The sequence below is a fragment of the Jaculus jaculus genome, chromosome 9 (genome assembly GCF_020740685.1).
Source record: "Jaculus jaculus isolate mJacJac1 chromosome 9, mJacJac1.mat.Y.cur, whole genome shotgun sequence".
NCBI lineage: Eukaryota > Metazoa > Chordata > Mammalia > Rodentia > Dipodidae > Jaculus > Jaculus jaculus.
This window is the reverse complement of record NC_059110.1, coordinates 93019994-93040685: the sequence shown is the minus strand read 5'-3', so window position 1 is coordinate 93040685 and position 20692 is coordinate 93019994. Positions and strand designations below refer to the sequence as shown.

The 20692-nt window shown below is 45.3% G+C and overlaps 2 protein-coding genes across 2 annotated transcripts; one reads left to right on the top strand and one right to left on the bottom strand.

The window, feature by feature from the left end:
• Positions 1-643: 643 nt before the first annotated feature.
• On the top strand, positions 644-9757 carry LOC101598308 (schlafen family member 12-like). The gene is made up of 2 exons (XM_004664482.3): positions 644-741; positions 8668-9757. Exon 2 carries the CDS (start codon positions 8693-8695, stop codon positions 9755-9757), a length of 1065 nt encoding a protein of 354 aa, XP_004664539.3. The 5' UTR covers positions 644-741; positions 8668-8692.
• A 6456-nt stretch (positions 9758-16213) lies between these two features.
• LOC101598606 (tyrosine-protein phosphatase non-receptor type 2-like) lies at positions 16214-20447 on the bottom strand. The gene is made up of 3 exons (XM_045159543.1): positions 20352-20447; positions 18709-18855; positions 16214-17506 (listed from the first exon to the last, which is right to left on the bottom strand). The coding sequence occupies exons 1-3, from the start codon at positions 20445-20447 to the stop codon at positions 16214-16216; spliced, it is 1536 nt and encodes a 511-aa protein (XP_045015478.1).
• Between the last annotated feature and the right edge of the window lie 245 nt (positions 20448-20692).

Here is a 20692-nt window from a genome sequence, read left to right as displayed (position 1 = left end):
TCACTCTCTACTTGTAAGTAAAATAAAAAGGAAAATGAAACCAAACAAAACAAGGAAGCAAGCAAACCAACAAATCCCTGTGGTTTCTGGAGTCTGATTTTCGATGTTTTGCACCAGAGGAACACGTATTTCCGTAATCCCCTAGTAGCGCAGGGAGGCTCCTAAGGGCTCTAGGATGCTCTGGCACCGAGAAGATGGGCTCCCGTCTGCCTGCCCGGGTGCAGCAGGACCCTCCCAGCCCCCTCCTTCTCTCCTGGTCATTAAAGCCATTCTCGACTGGTCCCTACGAACACGGGATGGGGCGCTGCTCCGGGAATGTGGGTGAAGTTGGAAAGGTTGTTCGGCCTCGCCTGGGAACCTCGCACTTGCGTTTTGACAGCTCCAAAGACCCAGTTAGCTTAACGGGGCGCGCTCACACTTGTGGGCGTGCGCTGGCCAATGAAACTCTGCTTTTAAATACAAGTCTGTGCGTGATCCGCACTGAGAGTGGAGGAAGAGCTAAGGGCGGCAAAGAAGAAAGGACACAGGTGCCCTTACTCCGCGACCGGCGATTCACAACGGGACTGCGGCTTGGCTCCCCGAACCCAGCAGCCCTCAAAGACGTCCCCTGGCCAGGTGTTCTCACCACCGCCTGGGTCTGTCCCCATCTCACTCTCCTTTCTCGTCCCACAAGGAACCTCGCTGGAATCCCGTTTGCACTGGGCTTCTGGCACTCCTGTTTCTCGGGTGCAGCGCGCGGGGGTAAGTGAGCCCCCCACTCCAGGACAGCATCTCCTAGTCCCAGCGCCTTATGCTCTCTCCAGCGCTCAGCTCCACCCCGGCTCAGGCTACTGGCTCCGGAAGGAGGCGGTGGCCGCCAATACAGCCTTCCACCCTCAGGGAGTGCGGGGTTGATTGCTTTCCTTTCTGAGAATCTGGGGGCCTTTATAGTATCCTGTACCCAACCACAGGCTGTTCAAGTCCTGGGCACCACGGAGAGGTTGAGGCGCAAGCAATATAGTCTTCCTGAGCTTGGGGGCGGGCGGGGGGGTATAGGCTTAGAAATCCCTGGGAGAGGTCCCGCAGGATGCTAGCGCAGACCAGAGAGGCAAGAGGGGCCACAGCCTTGGGTTTCCAGACCCCCTGAAGCGGTGGGGTGGGGCATCCTCCTGGAGACCTGACCTTGTGGGAAGCTGGAGAAATTAGGAGACCAGAGAAGGAGGAACTGCACTCTAAATCCGAAATGAACTAAGCGCCCTAAAGCTCCAGGCAACGATGTCACCTGAACTATGTCAACATTGCTCTCTTTAATAATATACGAATACAAGGTGCCATCCATCCGAGGAGGGCAAAGAATGCCTCATGGGTCTGATTCTCCATGAAGAAGCACCTTCCACTCCTGTCCCCTCTTTCTTTTATTTTTTTAAAAATATTTTTATTTTTGAGCTGGAGAGATGGCTTAGCGGTTAAGCGCTTGCCTGTGAAACCTAAGGACCCCGATTCGAGGCTCGGTTCCCCAGGTCCCACGTTAGCCAGATGCACAAGGGGGCGCACGTGTCTGGAGTTCGTTTGCAGAGGCTGGAAGCCCTGGCGCGCCGATTCTCTCTCTCTCCCTCTATCTGTCTTTCTCTCTGTGTCTGTCGCTCTCAAATAAATAAATAAAAAATGAACAAAAAATATTTAAAAATTTTTTTATTTTTATTTATTTATTTGACAAAGAGGGAAATCGAGAGAGAGAGAGAGAGACATAGAGAGAGAGGGAGGGAGGGAGGGAGGGAGGGAGGGAGGGAGGGAGGGAGGGGGAGGGAGGGAGAGAGAGAGAATGGGCGCACCAGGGCCTCCAGCCACTGCAAACGAACTCCAGACGCGTGTGCCCTCTTGTGCATCTGGCTGACGTGGGTCCTGGAGAATTGAACCTGGGTTCTTTGGCTTTGCAGGCAAGCGCCTCAACTGCTAAGCCAACCCTCCAGCCCCTGTCCCCTCTTTCTGTGCTTTCTACCAGCCTGCTCTGATGTCAGAAACCAAGGGCCTCTGAATGCCATCTTTCCTTTCCTGCTAAGGAAAGTTAACAAGACAGCTTAAATCCCCAGTTCAGGTCTGAGAGAATTTCCCCCAGGGTAATAGGGACTGAATGAGATTGAAATATATTATGTTATATATTATATATGAAAATGTCATAATGAAATCTGTCATTGTTTATAATTCTTATGTGCTAATAAAAACTTAGAATAATTCCAGAAAAAAAAAAAACTAATTGCACATAAGACCCAAGATGTCAGGGACATCAGTGAGTTTTGTGTCCTGTGGTTTGGGGGCTTAAGTAGTATCCAACATAGTTTTTAAGGATTATATCCCTGGTATGTGCCAGAAGGAAGTGGATGTGAACCACAGAAAATATTACAGAACCACAGTTATTGGGGCTGGAGGGATGGCTTAGAGGTTAAGGTGTTTGCCTGCAAAGCCAAAGGACCCAGGTTCGATTCCCTAAGACCCACGTTACTCAGATGCACAAAGGGGCACAGAATTTGTTTGCAGTGGCTGGAAGCCCTGGTACACCCATTCTCTCTCTCTCCCTCCCCCCTTTCCTCTTTCTCTGTCAAATAAATAAAAATAAAATATTTTTAAAAAGAACCACAGTTATTGGATTGAGATAGCTAGGGTCCCAGGCTAGCCCATGCACTCCTCTATCAGGAGGCTGCATTGTAGCTCCCTTGAGTCTCAAGTTCCTGGGAGGAATGTTCATCCTCCCACAGCACTCTGGGACAAGGTGGAATTCCCATCCTCCTTTCCATGTGCTAAGGGAATCAGAGGTGCTGCTGTGGAAGGAGCCTGAATTAGCAGATGCTGGAAGGAGGGGCTGACAAGAAGCGAAGAATGTAGGCTGTTGAGCAATATATAACAATCAGGGTGGGGCTGTAGCAACATAACTGAGCAGAAATGAAACTGACTTTTCCTGGAAGCCTTTTTTTTTTTTTTCTCCTCCAAGGTAGGGTCTCATTCTAGCTCAAGTTGACCTGGAATTCACTTTGTTGTCTCAGGGTGGCCTCGAACTCATGGTGATCCTCCTACCTCTGCCTCCCGAGTGCTGGGATTAAAGCATGCATGTACCACCACGCTCAGCTCTTTTCTTTAAAAAAAAAAAAATTGGGGGGCTGGAGAGATGGCTTAGCGGCTAAGTGCTTGCCTGTGAAGCCTAAGGACCCCGGTTCGAGGCTCTATTCCTCAGGACCCACTTAGCCAGATGCACAAGGGGGCGCACACGTCTGGAGTTCATTTGCAGTGGCTGGAGGCCTTGGCGCGCCCATTCTGTCTCTCTCTCTATGTGCCTCTTTCTCTCTTTGTCTGTCACTTTCAAATAAATAAGTAAAAATAAACAAAAAAATAAAAAATATTTTATTTATTTATTGGCGAGAGAGAGAATGGGCATGCCAGGGCCTCCAGCCACTGCAAACAAACTCTAGACTTGGGCAGCACCTTGTGCATCTGGCTTTACGTGGGTATTGGGGAAATTAACCTGGGTTCCCTGGTTTTGCAGGCAGGTGTCTTCACCATGAAGCCATCTCTCCAGCCCTTTACTTTCTTTCTTTAAAAATATTTCTATTTATGAGGTCTGTAGAGATGACTCAGTGGTGAAGGCACTAGTTGGTGAAGTCTAATGACCAGGGTTCGACTCCCCAGTACCCACTTGAAGCCAGGTGCAAAAAGTGGTGCATATGTCTAGAGTTTTTGCAGCAGCTGGAGGCTCTGGCACACCCATTTCTCTCTGTCTCTCTCTGCTTGCAAATAAATAGAAAATATTTCTATTTATGAGAGAGAATGAATGAATGAATGGGCATCCCAGGGCTTGCTGCTGCAAATGAAAACCAGAAGCATGCACCACTTTGTGCATGGATGCTGGGGAATTGAACCTGGACCAGTAGGATTTTCAAGCAAGGGCCTTTAACTGCTAAACCATCTCCCCACTTCTTTCCTTTCCTTTGCTCTCTCCCTCCTCTTCCTCTTCTTCCTCCACCCTCCCCCACCCAGAAGAAAAGAAGATAGAATCTTGCTCTGTAGCTCACGTTATCCTCAAACTCACAATCCTGTCTCAGTGTCACAAGTGCTAGAATTGCATGTGTGTACCACCACCCTCGGCTCTTTGCAGGGAAAGTGGGCATGCATTTGGGGCAGCTCCCTTATGAAAGAGATCAAAATTAAAAGTCACCAATTAGCTATGATATCAGGAAGAAGACTTGGCATGGCTGGAATCTAGATCACCCTTGCTTTTTTTTTGGTTTGTTTTAGGTAGGGTCTTGCTCTATTTAGCCCAGGCTGACCTGGAATTCTCTATGTACTCTCAGGCTGGCCTTGAACTTACAGGGATCTTCCTACCTCTGCCTCCTGAGTGCTGAGATTAAAGGAGTGTGCCACTATGCCTGGCTTCCCTTGCTTATTTATTTATTTTATTTTTTATTTATTTGAGAGTAACAGACACAGAGAGAAAGAGGCAGATATAGAGAGATAGAATAGGCGTGCCAGGGTCTCCAGCCACTGCAAATGAACTCCAGATGCATGCACCCCCTTGTGCATCTGGCTAATGTGGGTCCTGGGGAATCAAGCCTCAAACAGGGGTCCTTAGGCTTCACAGTCAAGTGCTTAACCGCTAAGCCATCTCTCCAGTCTTTTTTTGTTTTTTTGAGGTAGGGTTTCACCCTAGGCCAGGCTGACCTGGAATTCACTATGTAGTCTCAAGGTGGCCTCGAACTCATGGTGATTCTTCTACCTCTGCCTTCCCAGTGCTGGGATTAAAGGTGTGTGCCACCATGCCCAGTTCTTTTTTTTTTTTTTCTCAATTTTATTAAACATTTTCCATGATTATAAAAAATATCCCATGGTAAGACCCCCCTCCCCCCTTTTCCCCTTTGAATTTCTCTTCTCCATCACATCCACTCCCCATCTCAATAAGTATCTCCTCTATTTGGATGCCATGCTCCTTCCCTCCTCTTATGATGGTCTTATGTAGGCAGTGTCAGGCATTATGAGGTCATGGATATCGAGGACAATTTTTTGCCTGGAGGGAGCATGTTGTAAGGAGTCCTATTCTTCCTTTTTTTTTTTTTTTTTTAATAGGAGTAAAGACTTCTTCCCTTAGTGTCACTTTTTCTGGGACCTGTCAGAGTTGGGTTCAAATGCTCTCTTCCGTGGAGGCATCTTTGTTTTTTTGTTTGTTTGTTTTTGTTTTGCTGTTTTCAAGATGGAGTCTCAATCTAGCTCAGGCTGACCTGGAATTCACTGTGTAGTTTCAGGGTGGCCTCACTGTAATCCTCCTACCCCTGCCTCCCAAAGGCTGGGATTAAAGGTGTATGCCACCATGCCTGGCCCGTGAAGGCATCTTTGAATAAACAGCTAGGCGATAGTATAACTTAAGGAGGCAGTTCTTTTTTTTTTTTTTAAAGGATATTAAATTATTATATTTATTGAGGGAAGTACAGAGCCAAAGAAAGGCAGCCACATGGCTAGAGATCCCATGTGGAAGGCCTGGAAAAAAAGCATGACAGAAAGAGAAAGTTCGAGAGTCTCCTGCCATGTAGGGAGCTGAAGAGGATAGAAAACCCATGTGAGAGTAAGGGCTGGGGTCCCTCCTGGCCCCACCTGGGCTAGGGCCTAGGTGGAGCCCCTTCGGGCCCAGCCAGCCCAGACCTAGCTGAGTGAAAAACTCACCCACAGCTGGGAGTTCCCAAGTGGTCAGAGAAAGGCAGCTCTTCTTGCTCAGCTCCGAGTTTTGGTGCATCTCTGAGAGAAAAGTGCTGGCTTGTAATAGATTTAGAATCATGGCATCTTCTCCTAAAAGGTGTTAGGTATTCTCCTGTAGTCCTGCCCAAAATAAGGTTGGTGGATCCAAATCTGATGCTACTGCTAGGCATGGTAGCACACGCTTTTAATCCCAGCACTCAGAAGGCAGCGGTAGGATCACTATGAGTGAGGTGGCATAGTGAATTTCAGGTCAGCCTGGGCTAGATTGAAACTCTATCTCAAAAAAGAAATCTGGGCTGGAGAGATGGCTTAATGGTTAAGTGCTTGCCTAAGAAGCCTAAGGACCTGGGTTCGAGGCTCGATTCTCCAGGACCCACGTTAGCCAGATGCACAAGGGGGCGCACGCGTCTGGAGTTCGTTTGCAGTGGCTGGAGGCCCTGGCGTGCCCATTCTCCTTCTCTCTCTCTCTCTCTCTCTCTATCTGTCTGTTGCTCTCAAATAAATAAATAAACATAAAAACAAAAACAAAAAACAACAAAAAAAGAAATCTGATGCTATCCTTGAGGAAAAATTAGATAATTCATATCAAAATCTGTTGTTTTAATTTTCTTTCCTTTTATGTATTTATTTTTATTAATTTAATTTTGTTTTTTATTGATAACTTCCATAATTGTAAACAATATCCCATGGTAATTCTCTCCCTCCCCCCACTTTCCCCTTTGAAACTCCACTCTCCATCATATCCCCTCCCCCTCTCAATCAGTCTCTCTTTTATTTTGATGTCATGATCTTTTCCTCCATTATGATGGTCTTGTGTAGGTAGTGTCATTGTATGAAACTGTTATACTTCATATACATTTTTTTTTCCTAGGTAGGGTCTTACTCTAGCCCAAGCTGATCTGGAATTCCCTACGGAGTCTCAGGGTGTCCTCAAACTCATGATAATCCTACCTCTGTGTCCCAAATGCTGGGATTAAAGATGTGGGCTGCCACGCCCACATTTTTTGTTTTTAAAGGCACGGTACACTGCGCCCGGCTTCTGGTCACTCTAGCCCAGACTGACCTGGAACTCATTATGTAGTCTCAGGGTGGCCTTGAACTCTCATTGATCCTCCTCCCTCTGCCTCTTAGGTGCTAGGATTAAAGGTGTGCACCACCACACCCAGCTGCACCTCATAATTAATTAATTAATTTATTTATTTAAGAGAGATTAAGAGAGAGGGCAAAAGAGAGAGAGACAGAGAGAGTGAGTATAGACACAATGAGACTTCTGACTGCTGCAAATGAACTCCATATGCATGTGCCAATTTATGTATCTGGCTTTACATGGGTACTGGAGAATCGAAACTTTAGGTTTTGCAAGCAAGTGCCTTTTACTGCTGAGCCATGAAACTGTTACTACTTCATACAAATACCCATCCACAACAATACATTAAATGAACATCATAGCTGTAGAATATTAAACAGACTACTAGATTAAATTCAATGCTAAGGCACAATAACAGAGTGATGGGATGCATCTGTAGCCATAACTATTCGGAAGGCTGATACAGGAGGATTGCTTGAGCCCTGAAATTAGAATCTGGGCAGAAAGAAAGCCTCAAGCCTTCATGTGAAAACATTTGAAAAACCACAGACTGAACTAAAAGCTGAAGATTTGTATCAAACAAATATATGCCCAGGGAAGAAGGAGCCACAGTCAAAACTAGAATATCTCCTGCTGATTTTAATCCCTTTCACCACTTGCAACACCAATTTGTAGTTCCCTCCCTTGAACCAGAGAGGGCAAAGCAAACCACATTTGGGGTTTTCTAACCTGTCTGGGGATTAGCTTTGGTCACCTAACTTGTACCCCAGGGGGGAAGCTGATTGCAAAAGCTGCAGGGATAGGCAAAGCCACAGATACCTGGGGAGAGAGATCACAGCTAGAGACATACAATCATCACCTAAGGCCAGACGAGGAGCCATGCGTGCGTGCGTGTATGTACATAGACTCTGGTAAGTTAAGACATTCAAGAGCAGCCATGGGTGAGGAGCAATAGAGAAACCACGCGCCACAGCACAGGCAGGACAGGTGCTGGGGGTGGGGTGGGTGGCGCTATAGATTAATTCAGCTGTTATGGAAACTAATATGATTCCCCGCAAAATGTCAAATAGTTTGTAATGTGGTATAACCAGGGCAAATGAAGTCATTATGTCAAAGTGGTATCTGCATGCCCACATCCACCGTTGCGTTACTCAAAATTCTGGCATACGGAATCAACCCAAGTATTCATTCATTGAAGAAAATGTAGTACATACACACAGTGATTTCCTATTCAGTTTGAAAACATAGGGACATTTTGTAATTTGTGACGACATGAAGGATGTCACATCAAGTAAAATAATCCAGGTACAGAAAGACTGATGACACATGACACAAGTTACATATGTTATCCAAGGAAACCCAACTCATGGAAATTTAAAGTATGGTGGTAGTTGCCATGGAATGGGTTGGGTGTAGAGAAGATAGTGGTCAAAGGACACTAACTTCCAGTTATATAGAAAGAATAGGCTCAAGCCTATATTTATTTATTTATGAGAGAGAGTGAGAGAGAATGAGCATGGGAACACCAAGGTCTCCTGCTGCTACGAACAAACTCCAGATGCATGCCCTACTTTGTGCATCTGGCTTTATGTAGGTACTGGGGAATTGAACCTTGGCCATTGGGCTTTGCAAGCAAGTACCTTTAACTACTGATCCATCAAAACTATATTTTAGAACGCTGAAGGTATACTCAATAACAACGTATTCTGATATTGACTATTATTAAAAGGAGGTTTTTCTTTTTGTGGAACTGGGGATTGAGCCTAGGGCCTTGGGTAGGCTTAGGGACATTGCTGCGTTTGCTTCTCAATAACCAATTGCCTCTCTCCTGCTTAGGGCCTATTCTAATGGGTCTGTCTATTTTACAGGACAGAATTCCACCTTGGAAATAAGATGGCAGCTGAGAAAATGAACATAATTGCTTCTCTGGACACTGACCATGCTAAGCTCGTGTTAGATGTAGGGATGGTCACTCTTGGAGAGAAAATTAGGGCAGAAATGAATGAACAGCAACAGAAAGAACAGAATAGAAAGGTCTTAGTAGCTGTGTGTGCTCTCCTGAATTCTGGAGGAGGAAAGATCAAGGCTAAAATTGAAAATCCAGGATATAGTCTTGAGAGAGATGGAATTGGGCAAGATTTGACAAACTCTTTTAGAAACCTTTTGCAATCAGTTCGGAATTACGTAGACTTCATTCAGGAAGAAGGACACTTTTTAATCTTCGTGAAATCATGGAGTCCAGGCAACTCTCCTCTGCTGATTGTCACCTTGGAAACTAATGTGTATGAAAGAAGTTTGTCGTCGTCCGTTGAAATGAATGCTGCTGACGCACTGGAGTTCCTCAAATCCCTGGAACAAAGTGGAGGGAGATTGTGTTCAAGACCAGAACTGCCTGCTAAAGGAACCGGTACTGTACAAGAGGAACTCTTTGTGGAGACATTGGCTTCTAACTTTTTAGACAGAAAACTTACATACATGGAAAATTTCTCCTTCACTGAATCCACACATGTTGAATTCAAGTCATTTGAAACAAACAACTTGTTAAAACGCCTCAAAGAGATCCTCCCTCGAACTGTGTCTGCATTTGCAAATACTGAGGGGGGATATTTATTCGTTGGCTTAGATGAAAAGAAACAGCAAATAATTGGTTTCAAAGCAGAGATGAAGGATCTAAAACAGTTAAAAAGTGAAATAGAAAGGTACATTGATCGGTTGCCTGTCTATCACTTCTGTAAGGAGAAGAAGGGATTAAATTACAAGATCAGATTCATGGAAGTCCACGATGACGCAGGAAGTGTTTGTTCATACGTCTGTGCACTCAGAGTGGAGAGATTCTGCTGTGCCGTGTTTGCTAAAGAGCCTGACTCCTGGCTAGTGAAAGACAGCGGTGTGAAGGCCTTTACCACCGAGGAGTGGGTCATGCGCATGTGCGGGAGGGCTCCACCACCTTCCAATTAGCATCACGATGAGGACCAAGCTTCTATGGTGTGGACCTTTGGGAGACACCTAAAATACCAACATAGCATTTTATCTAAGCTCCCCAAAGATTTATGTCCCGCTCATAAAGGAAAAGGCCTTTGGCCCATCCCTGAGAGCTCTAAAGTCTTAAGTACTTAAGCAACCTACTAAGTGCATGGATCCACTTAACCCCTGCCGCCTCTACTCATGTTCAAGGGAAGCCTAGTCCACCCTGCTCTTTCCTCTAGAGCTCAGTATCTGACCATTTCTTGCAGGAACGCTTGCCTATTTTATTGCCATTGTCATCTCCCCCACCTTTCCCCATTTTACCTCTTTCCATTAAGACCTCTTTCCTTTGTGTCACATGGATGAGATAAAATATAGCCCTAGTTTTGTGATAAGAAATGCACAATACTTGGGCTGGAGAGATGGCTTAGCGGTTAAGCGCTTGCCTGTGAAGCCTAAGGACCCCGGTTCGAGGCTCGGTTCCCCAGGTCCCACGTTAGCCAGATGCACAAGGGGGCGCACGCGTCTGGAGTTCGTTTGCAGAGGCTGGAGTCCCTGGCGCGCCCATTCTCTCTCTCTGTCCCTCTATCTGTCTTTCTCTCTGTGTCTGTCGCTCTCAAATAAATAAATAAATAAAAATTTAAAAAAAAAAAGGCGTGTGCCAACACGCCTGGCTATTTAAGAAATGCACAATACTAATATTGTATCCGGTCTTGGAACAGCGAACCCTCAGGTGGAAGTTGACTCATATCCGCAAATTACAGAGTCTCTGAAAATGCTAACTGCTGCTTCTACCTCGTCACAAAGTCAGCGTCCTTTTATGTTCTTCTGGTTTGGGCTATTTTAAACTAACCAACAAACTAGCTAAATAAATGAACAAGTTGATAGTGCAACTTAACTGACTAAGTAAACAAACTGACAATGTAACTTCATTTATTATTTGTTTATCTATTTACAAGGAGAGAGAGGGAATAGGCTTGCAAGAACCTCTAGTCACTGCAAAGGAACCCCAGATGCATGCAGCACTTTGTGCATCTGGCTTTACGTGGGTACTGGGAATTGAACCCGGCTCATTAGGCTTTGTGGGCTAGCGCCTTGACCACTGAGCTATCTCTCCAGCCCTCATAGCACAACTTGTATTGGTGAAAACTTGCTGTTACTTTTCATTGGAATTACGATGTATTTCCATAGTCTCAGGAGTTAATTGTGGAATTCACATGTGACCTAATAATTTAACCATCATGATGAAACCATATTTCTTTTTTTAAAAGTTTTTTTTTGTTGTTGTTCATTTTTATCTATTTATTTGAGAGTGACAGAGAGAGAAAGAGGCAGAGAGAGGGAGAGAGAATGGGTGCGCCAGGGCCTCCAGCCACTGCAAATGAACTCCAGATGCGTGTGCCCCCTTGTGCATCTGGCTAATGTGGGTCCTAGAGAATCAAGCCTCGAACCAGGGTCCTTAGGAAACCATATTTCTAATGGGAAAACAGAGTCAGTGCCAAGCCGACTTAATGTATTATGCACTGGTTTGTTGGGGGTCTTCCTTGTGACAAACTTAAAATGTAGCTTCTTTTCTCTAAAAATTTTCTGGGTCACCAGAAAAACTGACCCTTTAATTTAGCACCGTGGCCCCCTTCATCCTCCATTGGCGGCACCACTGCCCTGAATGCAGTCCAGTGATCTTCCCTGAAGAATTACAGCAATTTTGACATTGGCCTTCTGTTTTTGGTTTTCCTCATTCTAACCAGCCTGTATCCTGTCATCCAGAGCTTCTCATCAGGTAGAGAGAGCTGCTCTTATGAAACGCACAGGAAGTCCTCATGGCCTTCTAACTAAACCAGTTTCCAAGGCTTTCCATGATATACATCGACATGCCTCCTGACCTCATCCTTGATTAGACAGGCTTCCATCTCCGGGTGTTTCTGATGCACCCCAGCCTTATGACCTATTTTGTGTGTGTGGAGGGGTGGTAGGGTGTCCTCCATGCCAATTACTTTGACTGGCTTGTCTCAAGGGCAGCACCTAGGCTAACATCTTATTCTGACTATGGGTGTCAAGCTTTACAGATTCTAGGGGAAAGAGGGTCTTAAGCTGCCTCATTTAATCTCCAGTTGGCAGAGGTAGTGTGGTTTTGAAATAAACGGCATCAGTTCTCAGTTTTGTTCCTTTCTTCATTCTCAGTCTAAGAGAAGCAAAGAATTTAGACAAAGCTACCCTGAAGACTTGTACACAGATAATGGTTGGTGGGGAAGGGGGAGCATTTTCTTCAGTGGTACAGTCACTGGTAAGCTATCTGAATAAAATGCACTGGGTTAATAAACACGCACACACACATAGTAGAAGAGGCGAGAAGTTAGGATGAGGATCATATCAACAGAGGGAGAAGGGGAAAGCAGGATAATGGGGTAAATATGAAGCGAAATGCTTAATGTACATGTTTGAAAAAGTCATGATGCACTTGGGAGGCAGAGGTAGGAGGATCACCATAAGTTTGAGGCCACCCTGAGACTACATAGTGAGTTCCAGGTCAGCCTGGGCTAGTGTGAAACCCTACCATGAAAAATAAAAAGTCATAATGAAACTCATGGTCTCAAACCTTTCCTTCTTTCCTTCCTTCCTTCTTTTTTTTTTTTTTCTCTCTCTCTTTCTTTTTCCTGAGGCAGGGTTTTGCTATAGCCCAAGCTGACCTGAAATTCTCTATATAGTGTCAGAGTGGCCTCAAACTCACACCATCCTCCTACCTCTGCTTCCCAAGTTATGGGATTAAAGGCATGTCCACCATGCCTGGCTCTCAAACCCTTTTATCTTGCCAGTCTGAATCTGGAAATTAGGGACAAGGAAGGATTTGATTTGATTTTTATCATCACATATGTGTAGGCTGTGTGGAGTAGTGGACTCACATGTATAGATAGATAGATGTGTATGCAGAGGCCAGAGTAGAATGCCAGCTGCTCCTCACCATCACTCATCCCACGTTCTTCCTTGAGATGGGATGTCTCACTGGGTTAAGAGCTAGTTCTCTTCCCAAGCCTTACAAATTCTTTGGTCTCTGATCGCCATAGGATTGGAGTTACAGATGTGCATGGCCATGCTGAGCTATTTATGTAGGTGCTAGGGAATCAAACTCAGGCAGTCTCAGGCCCACTCTGGCCAGCATGCTCACACAGGAGGTGCTATTCCCCACTGAGCCACCTCTCATACCCTAATATTTGCGTTCATGTGAGAGATCAGTCATCATGTGTGTGGTGCATGTGGGGAGATCAGTAAACACTTTCAGGTTGGTCCTCACCTGTCCACGTTATTTTGAAGGAGGATGGATTGCTCTGGATCCTCACTTTTGCTGTTCTTTGCTGCTCTCACCTTGAGCTCCAGATAAAGTCACCTGTCTCCACCTTTCCCATCTCCCTGTTAGCATCACGGGATTGCAAAAGTCCACCACAGCTTCTGGCATTTTAGTGGAGTCTGTGGATTGAACTCAGATACTCCACCTTGAGCTGTGAGCACTCTATTCACTGAGCCATTTCCCCTGTCAGTATTTATTTGTTTTGAGAGAGTTGCATGTAACTCAGGCTGGCCTTCAACTCCCTGCGCACCTTATCATGACCTTGAGTTTCTTATCTTCCTACATCTACTCCCTAGTGTGTGCAACCATGCCCAGTTTATGCAGTGCTTGGGCAAGCCCTTTGCCAACTGTGTTAACATCCCCAGCCCCCCCAAAACAGCTTTTTAACCTTCTTGTCTTCACCTGGCAGTACAGATAGGAGTCTGAGAGAGCTGACTTGTATAAGAATTCTTACCTTCTGCTGGCTTTGGTCAGCTCTCCCAGGATCTCATCTATAAGCAAAACAAGGAAGGATCCCGCCTTTACAGCCAGAAACTGCAGGAGACGCAGAATTTTACCTATACATTTATAAGTTTTTCCTGGGTCTGAGAATGAAATTCACATGACAAATTAACATGAGAAAAGTGTGTGTGTGTGTTATTGGAGATTGTAACCAGGTCCTTACACACGCGAGGCTGATGGTCTGGTGCTGAACTATGTCATTATGTCCTGAGCCCTGAGCTATGGTTTAGATTTGTACACATACTTGGGGGTCTCCATCAGAAAACAATACAGGTAAAAGAAGAGAAAAATCTACATGTGCAAATAGTAAACTGAATAAGTGGCAGTTTCAGAAATGTAATGAAATTATGTGGGGAGACAAAAGAAGATCAAAAGTTACCTGGGAGCGTAAAATATAGTTCCATAGTAGTAGTGTGTGTGCTTAGTATGCACAGACAGAGAATGAGAGAAAGAGAGAGAGAGAGAGGCAAAGAAAGGGGACTAAAGGGATAGGTAGAGGTTGTCTATATATCTACTTTGTATCTGTCTATCAATCTATCTGTGTGTATGTATCATCTATTATCCCTATCTATCTATCTATCTATCTACCTACCTACCTACCTACCTACCTACCTATCATCTATCTATCTAACCTGAAAGCAGAGAGAGGGCTAGTGACAGGGGTGAGGAGAATAGAGAGGGAATGAAGAAGGTGAATATGAGCAAATTATTATTTTTGCAATTGAATCATTATACAATTTCTTTTCTCTTTTCTTTTTTTTGAAGTAGGGTTTCACTCTAGCCTGGGCTGACCTGGAATTCACTATAATCTCAGTGTGGCCTCGAACTCTTCATGATCCTCCTACCTCTCTCTTCCAAGTGCTGGAATTAAAGGCGTGTGCCACCACGCCCAGCTACAATTAATTTTCTATTGTAACAGATTTTCAAACTGCACTTTTAAAGAGTACATTTAACTACAAATGATTAACTATGTACTTATAAAATATATTTACCCTGAAATAGTTAATGCAGAATGTTGACAACTGTATCAATAGTACATTCTACATTACACATATTATTTAAAGGCCATTTTTCCCATTGCTAGCATAGATTAAAAAACACAATATTTATTGCTTATATTAAGTGCAGGTTAAAATCCAGACAGCTGGGCTGGAGAGATGGCTTAGCGGTTAAGCGCTTGCCTGTGAATCCTAAGGACCCTGGTTTGAGGCTCAATTCCCCAGGACTCACATTAGCCAGATGTACAAGGGGGCACACACATCTGGAGTTCATTTGCAGTGGCTGGAGGCCCTGGCATGCCCATTCTCTCTCTCTCTCTGCCTCTTTCTCTGTCTGTCGTTCTCAAATAAATAAATAAATAAATAAATAAAAATAAACAAAAGACGTTTATTTAAAAATATCCAGAGGGTAGTCATGAGCCCTAGGGGGGTAACATCTGCTGATGTCTGGATAAATGTATATACTAAGCTTATCAAACTGCCCAGTGAGCACTTCTCTTAATATTCATACCCTTATCTTAATGCTACTCTCATTTTTGGTAGAGAATCTTCTCTTTTCAGATGGCAGTGACCTTGGGATGACTCAGAAGGTATCATGGTGCTGGAAAGAAATGACTGGAGTAACGAGTAATATCTCGATCACACCTTCCAAGGCTCAGGGTCTAATGTGGAAGAGGTAGTAGAAAGAATGTAAGAGCCAAAGGAAGGGTAGGACTCCTTACAAAGTGCTCCCTCCAGAATGGCCTGGATATCCATGACCTCACACTACCTACACAAGACCATCATAAGAGGAGGAAAAGATTATGACATCAAAATAAAAGAGAGACTGATTGAGATGGGGAGGGGATATGATGGAGAATGGAATTTCAAAGAGGAAAGTGGGGCTGGATAGATGGCTTAGCAGTTAAGCTCTTGCCTGTGAAGCCTAAGGACCCCGGTTCAAGGCTTGATTCCCCAGAGCCCACATTAGCCAGGTGCACTAGGGGGCGCATGCATCTGGAGTCATTTGCAGGGGCCGGAGGCCCTGGCGTGCCCATTCTCTCTCTTTCTCTTTCTCTCTGCCTCTCTCTCTGTGTCTGTTGCTCTCAAATAAATACATAAATAAATAAATAAAAATAATTAAAGGGGAAAGTGGGGGGAGGGAGGGTATTACCACAAGATATTTTTTATAATTATGGAAGATGTTAATAAAAATTGAGAAAAAAGAAAAAAAGAAAAACCATACTACTACTACTAATAATAATAAATTAAAAATAAAATAAAATAAAAATCCAGACAGCCTCCAAAAAACACATCTGTGATAATGGATTTCTTAATATTGGTTAAGTACAATATCATGCTTGAAACATATGAAAACCGTTGCCAAAAGTAGCAGTTTTTAAACAAATATGTAGGTCTTTATTTTGGAGCAGAGTACAGTTTGGGTCTCAGAGGAACCTGCAGTGAACAGTCCTGGGAAGTTGGGCTTGTGACTACAAATATCCCTTATCTGCTTGGTGTCAAGTCTACACATCGTTTTGGGGGTATGAGGTGTTTGCTGCTAAGAGATAAACCCTTGAGATTAAAGCAGCTCTATAGTGCAGAAACTTGCTGGGCAAAACAGTTTCTTTACATGGCAGTTTGCTGAAAAAACAGTCTCCAGCCAACCAAAGCGCCAATCACAATGACTGACACAAACCCCATCTTAGTGAGAATAGGTTGCCAATATAACCACCGTTTCCTTTTTCGCTCAGTTTCATTAAGCCTCTGTTTCATCTGCTGCACCTTCTGAGCCCTAGAAGCCTTTCTGTCCTCTCGAACCCGCTTCCGTAGAACACTCTCCCTCCTCCCCTTCACAGTGTCCTGTATGTTAGAGGAAAGCCCTGTGCACCCATCACCCGTCAGCTTTTCTTCTTCTGGACCTGTTCTGTTCCCATTGTACTTTTCAGAAGCAGGTGGTGCATCTTCCTTAGAAAGTTCTCTGCTCCGTATCTGGATAGGTGCATCTCCCTTTATGTACTTAGCTCCTTCCATGATGGCCATGTAAGAGAATCTGAGTTGATCTGGTGTCTGAATAAGTCCCATTCGGAATTTTCTCATGCTCAGTAACACTTGTTTAATGTTAATAGCATCTCCTTGTTCCATCAGCACGAGACTGGTGTCTACCAGAGAGAAGGCGCCAGAGCGCCCGATGCCGGCACTGCAGTGGATCACCGCAGGACCGTGGTCAGGGCTCAAGGAGCCAGATTCTCTCACTTTAAACAAGAAAGTGAGAAACGAAGCTGGTGATTCAGGGACTCCAAAATCTGGCCAGGTCGTATAATGAAAGTGCGATATTGTTCTGCTCTCCCCACTGCTGATGTTTTCTAATTGTAGCAGATGCACTGTGTAATAGGGTTTCACATCTTCAGATAAGAGTTTCACTTTGAATCCTGTTTCTTTAAACAGCATCTCTCGGTCGTCTGTTGGCCAGTACTGTGCACATCTAACCGATTGTTTCTCCACAGTTCGGTTTAACATGACAACTGCTTTGGTCTTTTGCTGCCACACCATGAGCCAGAAGTGGCAGCAGGTGTTAGGAAGCGGACCCTGCGTCAGGACGTAACTCCTCCGCGCCTCGGCCACGGCCACTAGGCTGGCGTTGATGTAGTCGTTTTCCGTATCCTGCAGTTTAACCCGACTGTGATCGTATGGGCTGACGTCTCTGTATCTGTTTCGGTTCCTGTTTTCTGGAAACTTGGCCACTCGGTGAGGGTAGTCATGAGACTCGCTTCGAACTTGCAGGTACAGCGACTGCCAGCGACTCTGAGCATCCAGGTCCCGGCACTCCCGCTCCATGGCGGCCGAGCGGGGGAGAGCGCATGGAGGGGAGCCAGCCCCCCCCCCACCGCTCCATCCCCCGCAAACTGTCGCTGTTGTTTTCTGTGGGGGTGGGGGGAAGTTCCAGGTAGGGTCTCACTCTAGCCCAGGCTGACCTGCAATTCACTATGGAGTCTCAGGGTGGCCTCGAACTCACGGCAATCCTCCTACCTCTGCCTCCTGAGTGCTGGGATTAAAGGCGTGCGCCACCACTCCCGGCCGGGCAAATTATTTTTAAAAATTAAAAAAAATAATAAAAAACCTGCAAGCCAAGCATAGTGGCACATGACTATAATCCTAGCACTTGGGAGGTGAGGGCAGGAGGATAAGGAGTTCAAGGTCATCACTGATTACATACTGAATTGAGGCCATTCTGCACTACATGAGACCAATTTCAAAAACAATAACCAAAGTAAAATAAAGAGTTTTTTTCCCCCCAAGGCAGAGTCTCACTCTAATCCAGGCTGACTGTAGTCTCAGGGTGGCCTTGAACTCACAGGGATCCTCCTTACCTCTTCCTTCTGAGCGCTGGGATTAAAGAGTGCTAAAAAACTATTTCTTTTACACCATTTTCTCCAAGGTGTTCTCTTTGTTTCTTCTGATAAAATTTCTTTAGTCTAAGGTCAGAACTAACCTTTCATCAACTCTTCTTTTTACTTTCTCTCTCTTTTTAAAAAAATATGTGTTATTTATTTATTTGAGAGAGGAGAGAAAGAGGGGGAGAAGGAGAGAGAAAGGGAGGGAGAGAGAGAGAGAGGGAGAGAGGGAGAGAGAGAGAAAGAGAGAGAGAATGGTCACTCAGGGCCTCCAGCCACTGCAAATGAACTCCAGATGCGTGTCCTTCCTTGTGCATCTGGCTTATGTGGGTCCTTGGGGAATTGAACTGGGGTCCTATTTAATTACTTTATTTATTTGAGGGAGAGAAAGAGAATGGGCATACCAAGGAGGGCCTCTAGCCACTTCAAACAAACTCTAGACGCATGCACCCCCTTGTGCATCTGGCTAATGGGGTCTTAAAGAATCAAACTGGGATCCTTTTGGCTATGCAGGCAAATGCCTTAACCGCTAAGCCATCTCTCCAGCCCTGTTTTTTTTTTTTAAACATAAGTTATAGTGTTATAACCCCTTTCCCCCATCCCCATTTTCCTGAGGGCCCTCCTCAGTAGGGTTATTAGGGTTCGCTGTAGGGTAATTAGGGCCTCAGCCACTCCTGGTGAGGGGGGTGGGGAGGAGGGGAAGCTGTGCCTCATGATATTTCTACCTACCCTGTGGCTCTTATAATCTTTCTGCCCCCTATTCTGCAACAAAGCCTGAGCCTTGACAGATCTGCTAGGAGCTTGAGTTCTCTGTAGCCTCTGGATTTCTGCTTTGATGGGGTTTGATTCATCACAGTGCTTGTTGCTATTTCGGAGCTGCTTATCAGGCCAGCATTGGGATCAATACCGCTGTTTCCTCTGCGGTGATTTCATGTGGGTTCAGGTAAAGGTGGTGGAGGTGGATCTCGGATCTCCCTAGTGTTCTCTGCTATCTGTAAAATAAAACAGATCCTGGGCTGGAGAGATGGATTAGCGGTTAAGCGCTTGCCTGTGAAGCCTAAGGACCCCGGTTCGAGGCTCGGTTCCCCAGGTCCCACGTTAGCCAGATGCACAAGGGGGCACACGCGTCTGGAGTTCGTTTGCAGAGGCTGGAAGCCCTGGCGCACCCATTCTCTCTCTCTCCCTCTATCTGTCTTTCTCTCTGTGTCTGTCACTCTCAAATACATAAATAAAAAATTAAAAAAAAATAAAATAAAAAATAAAATAAACAGATTCTTCAACCAAGAGAGAAAGAGTAGCTTTGATTAAGGGGAGGTCTGCATAGAAATTTGAGAGACATTTTGTCCATCAACTTTTAATGTGATGACAAATAACCAGGAAGTAGCTTTTTCCCCCCTTGAGGTTAGAGCAGGGAGCAAAGGGTGAGGCTTGTAATTTTGCTTTCTGAGAAATCAGAAATTAAGAAGAGTGGAGAAATTGCAGAGTCCAAACTTGGCATTGTCCTGGGCTTGCTATTCTATACCAGGCTCAGAATTGAGAGCTGGAATTATCCAGAGACTGGGTGACCTGCTTGAGGTTGATGGTGAAGAGTCACCCACAGCTAGGAGATCCCCGGGACTCTCTCTCCTGCCCTCTTGCCTTCTGTTTCCTTTCCCCTTTGGTCTCTTCTGTAGCCTAGCCTCGTGCCTCCCCACTCATCTCTCCTCTAGCTTCTCAGCCTCTGCTCTCTTCTCACCTCTAGACTCTGATCTCACTCACATCTGGATGGAGGGGGAAACAGGAGAGAGTGATGGAGTGTTCACAATGATCAAAGTATATTATCTGCATTATTATATTATGTACGGAAATGCTGATATGAAACCTAGCATTTCGAACAATTCATAAGGCCTATAAAAATGAAACAAAACAAATAAACCTGTGTGGTCTTTTAGAGTCTGATTTTAGATGCCTCGAACTACAGAAACATGTAGGATAAAAGGCAGTTCCCCCCACCCCCCTCACAAGACCAAAGTGGTAGGTAGGACTGTAATCTCTCTGTGTAGTCCTTGGAGCCTCTTAAGGAATCTTTCCAGAAGGTTCCAGGGTGCCCCATGCACTGGCAGGGGTGGCCTGGCAGAGGCGAATTTTCACATTGCACATGAACCTGAGTTGTTCAAGCTGTATTTTGTCAGGAAGGAAAAGGAAAGGGGGAGGGGAGGAGAACAGCAAGCAAACAAGGAACTGCTAGAATGCAGCCTTCCCACTTTGTTTTTCTAGCAGCCTCCATGATCCTGGCAGTTGTCAATGGGGCTCCTTTGACTTCCTGCTGATCCCCTGTTACTGATGTGCTGTGAAAGCTGCAGGATCATACTCATTAAGTTTCTGCCACTGACCACCTTGGCCTGCCGCTTCCCTCCACAGCCACGCGAGTCCTCAGTCCCTTCCACTAGCATTGGATGGTGCAGACTTGTAATCTCAGGCAGGTGCATCTGGAGTCAGGCATATCCCTGGGGCGTGCTGGCCAGTGTTTTAGCTACCTTCTCATTGCCAGGGCAAGACACCTGAACAGAAACAACTGATGAGGAGAGAAGGGGAAATGGTTTGTTTTGGCTTTTCATCTTGAGGCAGAAAAGCGTGGCCAAGCAGAGGCTGGGCATCACTTCTTGCTACCACAGCTGGCAGAAAGCAGCCTGAGCAAGCGGTCACATAGCTGGATGGAAGGAGTCTAAGTGAG